This window comes from Hylobates moloch, unplaced genomic scaffold (genome assembly GCF_009828535.3).
Source record: "Hylobates moloch isolate HMO894 unplaced genomic scaffold, HMol_V3 SCAFFOLD_453, whole genome shotgun sequence".
In the NCBI taxonomy this organism is placed as follows: Eukaryota; Metazoa; Chordata; class Mammalia; order Primates; family Hylobatidae; genus Hylobates; species Hylobates moloch.
In genome coordinates this window covers 12,875-18,690 of record NW_026652728.1, presented here as the reverse complement: position 1 = coordinate 18,690, position 5,816 = coordinate 12,875, and the positions used below count along the sequence as shown (strand labels likewise).

The 5,816-nt window shown below is 42.8% G+C and overlaps 1 protein-coding gene across 1 annotated transcript; it reads left to right on the top strand.

Moving 5' to 3' along the window:
- The first annotated feature begins 925 nt into the window (after positions 1–925).
- Positions 926–1,555, top strand: LOC131382645 (TATA-box binding protein associated factor 11 like protein 2-like). Its single transcript, XM_058435035.1, has one exon. The coding sequence runs from the start codon at positions 926–928 to the stop codon at positions 1,553–1,555; it is 630 nt and encodes a 209-aa protein (XP_058291018.1).
- The last annotated feature ends 4,261 nt before the right edge of the window (positions 1,556–5,816 follow it).

Below are 5,816 nucleotides of genomic sequence, written 5' to 3'. Positions count from 1 at the left end.
ATTTCCTGCCCCTCAGAGGCACGCCCTGCATCTGCCCCTCCCCTGAGTGTGGATGAAACCATGAGATTAATGTGCCTACAGATCCCTGATTGGGTTAGGAATACCCTGAAACAATGGGCATTAAGTACTGGTTCTAATTCAATCATCTGAGCTATCAGAATGAGAGATAATTATATACAGTAGTTGATTTTTATTAAAATATTATGTATCTCTGTTTTATTTCAGGGGTTAATTTTCAAGATCTGGATGGTTTCCCCTCTTCGAGTTGCCATTTGTTTCTGCTTATAACCCCTGAAATGACAGAGCCCTCCAGCCAGAGGGAGATTTGCCCCCCTTCTCCCATGTGGGAGATTCTCCTATGCTGGCTCTGCAGATCCAGGGAGCCCCACGACCAGATCTGGGAGAAACTTTGGAAGCTGAGAGCATCCTCACAGCACCAGGCAGAACAGACAAGTGGGCCTCGGTCTCACAACCCTAAGGCATCGAATTCCACCACGGAATCAGATCACAACCAGACCTTTCCCAGGTCAAGGCAATGTCAACGCAGCCAGGCCCACCCTAGAGGTCCGTTGTTCGACCTTGAGCAGGAGGCAGTCACTCGGACTAGTGGGACTTTGACCTGTGAGCTGGGGTTTGATTTAAATATCCAAAATTTGTGAGAATTTATTCTGTATTGATCTAAAACTAATATACTCTCCATCCACAAGTTTCTTCACATTGCGGAAGTGAGAAAAACCAGTGTGTGTGTTTGTGTGTGGGAGAGGGAGGCAGGGAGCTGTGTCCATTGGTGGCTAAACTATGGCTCAGCAGAAACACAGCAGCCAAAATCTTTGAAAGGTTCTCATTGCAGATCCATAATCAAACCACCCCAGCTGGAACTTCTGCCTCTACAGCTGCTGTCACGGAGCAGACCTGAATCTCACCCATGGAGACAGGCAGGCAAACAGGCGTCTCTGCTGAGATGTTGGCCATGCCCCAAGGTCTGAAGGGCAGCAACAAGGATGGAATCCCTGAGGACCTAGATGGGAACTTGGAAGAACCCAGGGGTCAGGAAGGTGAGCTCAGCAGTCAGGATGTCACGGACCTCACAGAAGGTGACAATGAAGCCTCAGCCTCAGCTCCTCCTGCAGCCAAAAGACTGAAAACAGATACCAAAGGAAAGAAGGAGAGGAAGCCCACCATGGATGCGGAGGAGGCTCAGAGGATGGCAACCCTGCTGTCTGCCATGTCTGAGGAGCAGCTGGCCCGCTATGAACTGTGTGGCCGGTCAGCTTTCCCAAAAGCACGCATTGGAGGTCTGATGCAGTCTATCACTGGCAGATCGGTGCCTGAGAACGTGGCCACTGCCATGGCTGGAATAGCCAAGGTCTTCATTGGAGAGGTGGTGGAAGAGGCCCTGGACGTGTGTGAGATGTGGGGAGAAAAGCCCCCACTGCAGCCCAAGCATTTAAGGGAGGCTGTTCGCAGGTTAAAGCCCAAGGGCCTCTTCCCCAACAACTACAAAAAAAGTTCTAGGCCCAAGGCCAGAGGGAGGGGTCTGTTTGTGCAGGAATAAGTACTGCATCCAGTCTGCTATGATAGGACTATGTTTGCTGGAGCTTCTGCATCTGTCTACCCTGGATTTAGTAACAATCTTTCTCAAACTGTGACATTGTTTCATAATCGCCTTGAATAAATATTTGGGTTGCCTATGACATACTGAGTCATTTAATATGTCTTCCTGGTTGGAAGAAGAAAGATGCATGGGTCTTGATCATCCTGTAGACAGATAGCTGCTTTCAGAGAGGGAAATCCCTTCCAAGAGTCTTGTATGGTTTCATACTGAAGCCTGGAGTTGCTGTGCCTTAGCTCGTATGCTTATGTCTGGGTTTTGATAAGTGAAGCCTCCAAAAACTTTTCCCTAGTGATATTCTGCCCTGAAGGCTGTGCCTGAGCACGGGCACTGGAATTGTTGTCCTTGTATGTATTTTAAATTCTGATATGGATTTTGGTGAGTCATCTTAAAAACAGTTAAACTGTTAAACTGTTTTCCAGCCTGCAGAAATAAAGATAAAATCACAAAGCATTTTTTTCTCTCATTTGACTGTTCTCATATTCCTTCCTACTGTGCTTTATGTCAGCTAGTGATCCTTTACATTATTATGAAGTAACATAATACAGGAGCATCTTATAAGACTAGAGTGACAGAAACAGAATCCAAAAACCACCTTTCTGCAAAGAGCCATTTGTGATGATCCTCTAAGCAGTTTAAAAGACACAGATAGAAAGAGCGTATAGATAGTTCAGGTTTGCTGTGGTGCTTCTATAGGTACCCAAATTTGGTTCAAAACATTGCTTTAGAGTATTCTTTTTTCTTTTTGAGACAGAGTCTCACTCTATCGCCCAGGCTGGAGTGCAGTGGTGCAATCTCGGCTCACTGCAAGCTCCGCCTCCTGGGTTCACGCCATTCTCCTGCCTCAGCCTCCCGAGTAGCTGGGACTACAGGTGCCCGCCAACATGCCCAGCTAATTTTTTGTATTTGCAGTAGAGACGAGGTCTCACCGTGTTAGCCAGGATGGTCTCGATCTCCTGACCTCGTGATCTGCCCGCCTTGGCCTCCCAAAGTGCTGGGATTACAGGCGTAAGCTACTGTGCCCAGCCTAGAGTATTCTTAATTTTATTCATTCTGCCAGTGATCCATTCAGAAAATCAAACCCGAGTACAGCAAAAGAGGAAAAGAAGTTATTAAAATACCAGACAAAGTAGGTTCATCAGGAGTTAAAAAGTTATTCCACACTCCACTTGTTCATACTCTACTTTACCTTTTCTGTGGAAAAGGGTACTTTTCATCACAGAAAAAAGCCCTGAGATTTATTATGGAATCACTGTGAACCTTTCCAGCACAGCTCACAGATATCCACAGTGCCATTTCAGTCTGTTTACCTTTGCCATGTGCCCCCTGAATCATAGAGTATAAGCAAAAAGGATCTAAAAGGCCCCACAGTTCAGCTCTCACATTGAGTGGAGAATAATATCTATTCTTTCTTCTTGAAGCCAAATATACCTCCAGAAAATGTTGTTTTATTTCCTCATACACTCAGCTTTTGCTCTTAAAATAGAACTTATTGTACATAGAATCTATCTTTGGCTGAGCATTACATAAATTTCTACATTTTACCAAGCATGGGGAAATTCTGTTTCATACCTCCATATTCTGACATTGTTTAGCTTTCATTTTATTTTACCAAGTTCCGTGTAAAGGCATATGACAAGTTAGACCAGTGTGTCTTAGAGAGACACAAGGAGGGCGCAGGTTCTTGGAAGAACTGGTGGAGATGGGAGGGCTCTCTCAGGAATTAAAGTGCTTGAGCAACCAAAAGAAGTAAGATCAAAGAGACTCATTATCTTCCAGTCTTTAGATTGCTCTCAGCTCATTCCTTTCCCATGGCACTGAGGAGTCTTGGGAGCTGTGTTCTGGCAGATGTGGCAGGCCTAGCAGTCTCTTAACACTAGGGTAAAGACAACCTGGCCCAAGCAGCCTGAAGTGGGGATGAGCCACTGCAGAGAGCAGTGACAGTGGTGATTCGACACAAGTTTAGAACGTTTTTCCGACCCCCCATAGAACTCAATGCTTTGAGTGGGTCTTAGTAAGGCTGAACTGCTGAAGACAGAAACAAGATCCCATAGAGATCTCAGAGGTCAGCTCAGGAGCTGGAACACAGTGCTGTTTCTCAGAGAGGAAAAATGGATTTGTTGGGAAGGATCAGTGTCCCTACACATTCAAAGTCTTTTCAATATGTAACATCATATAGCCACAGCTCTCGAGGAAGGAATCTGTAGAAGGTGGTATCTTTCTAGACACAATCTTTGTTAGCTTTCATGGCTGGTTGTATTACATATTAATGACAATAAAGTTTTTGGGAGCTTCATCACTATTCTTAAAGTGTATCTCATAATGTGCCTCTGGAGACTGCCTAGAAAAATGTGGTGTCTGGTAAGGTGTTGATGAAGTATCTAACAAGTAAAGTGACTGTACTTGACTATTTTCAATAATTCAATATTTTGGGATAAGCTTAACATCCTCACTGCCTGCCTTTGCCCCTACAAAAGTACTTAGCATGTGCCCAAATAAAGTTTAAGCAATCTAGCTCCACTATTCTCAAGCACATATTATCTAGGGTCTAGTCTTTAAAAATACAATGTAAAAAGTTTGAAAGTATAACTCACAAAAAGTTGTACCCAAACTAAAAAAGCTGAAATGATAAATTGATGGATTTGTGTTTTCTACAGAAGAGAGAGCAACGCAGAGGAGTGCTTACATACATGTACAGGGGAGGAGAGAGCAGGGCTCTTATAAAATGAATGCAGTCAAATCCTTTGTAGTAGTTTCTCAAGTAACATGAATATTAGAGAGACGATTCATGAAATTTTAAGTTAGTGCCATGTCTAGGAATATCAAGACATAGCTAGCATTTTGTAAAAAATATTTTTTTCTAAACAAATCTATTAATGAGATAGATAAAGCGTTTATTTTTTCCAATTAGTTTTTCTTAGTCACATATTCAAGGGAACATAATGTTTGGTAAAATTGTATTTGTCAAATTCTACTTCTCACTTTCACCTACCATGCCATGTTCAACTACTGTAAGTACTGGAATTCAAGTACTGTTCATTTTAATACACTTTCACCAAAGTAATATTTTTTTTATGAGAAAGCCATAATCACATCAGTAAGTCCTTTTTAAAAATCCAACAGAAAATATGAACTAGTAACTGATTATGACAAGAAAGGGAAACCCAGAAATAATCGTAAGGCAGAGCAGCTTCAGGCTTCAGTGGGAAACCGTCACAGTCTCTTGGGAGGCGTTTCTCTCTCAAAGCAGCTGTTGGATCGAAAGGTGCTCAAGGACCGTGCACTTTTCTCCTTCCAACTAGGAAGATGTAGAAAAATGACTCAATTCACTCAAGGAGGAACAAATATTTAGTCAAAGTGATTATGAAAAAGGCTGCTTCCATGATCTAGGTGAGACTATGCCAGAGTTTGAGGAAGATGTTAAAGTTGAGGGTGAGTCCAGGGTAGAGTGAGACATGATATCTCCAGCACACAGAGTCTTCTGTTATGGGAAGATGGAGCCGGTACTTCTTCCCTCAGGAGCAGGATTACCTTTCTAGTCTGGGGCTGGAAATCACATAATTTTTTGGTACTTGATAGAAATGTGGCCCTTAAACTTGAATGTGCAGGCAAGCTTTCTCAGAGGCATCTCCTTTTCAAATCTCACACATGTCCAGAGCCTCTTCTACAACCTTTGTGTCCGAGGCCTTGACCATTCCAGCCATGACATTGACCACACTCCAGAATTTAGACCACCAGGGATGGACTGCATCAGACACCCAATGGGTTCCTTTCACTCCCTTCAACACACAAATATACCCCACTGGATTTTACCCACACTGCCTTTCATAATGTGCATTGGCTTGTAAATAGAGAGTCTATTTAAATTGCAGAAAATGAAGTTTAATGTATTTTCATAGCAGAGTAGCGGAAACATCACAGGGGACAGGGAACATTGAAAACACAGAGTTGCGAGTGTGGATCGCATCTGCTGTTTGATCAAATGCAGGAGACGTTATCTATTTGCCACTAATAAGAAATTTATTTGGTTTTCAATAATATTAATGAACAAATTTTTTCACAATTGTTCTTGATTTGAACTGTTGAAAGGCGTTCAGTGAGAAATTCCCAGATTACATGAATGCATTAGACCATCAATGAAGATGGAAAGTTTACAAACAAAAGAAAACAGAAATACTCATACCCATTATATCTGCCTGTGTTG

What these genes read in the sequence shown, in the direction of transcription:
- LOC131382645 (XM_058435035.1), top strand. Translation starts at nt 926, where the DNA reads ATGGAGACAGGCAGGCAAACAGGCGTCTCTGCTGAGATGTTGGCCATG.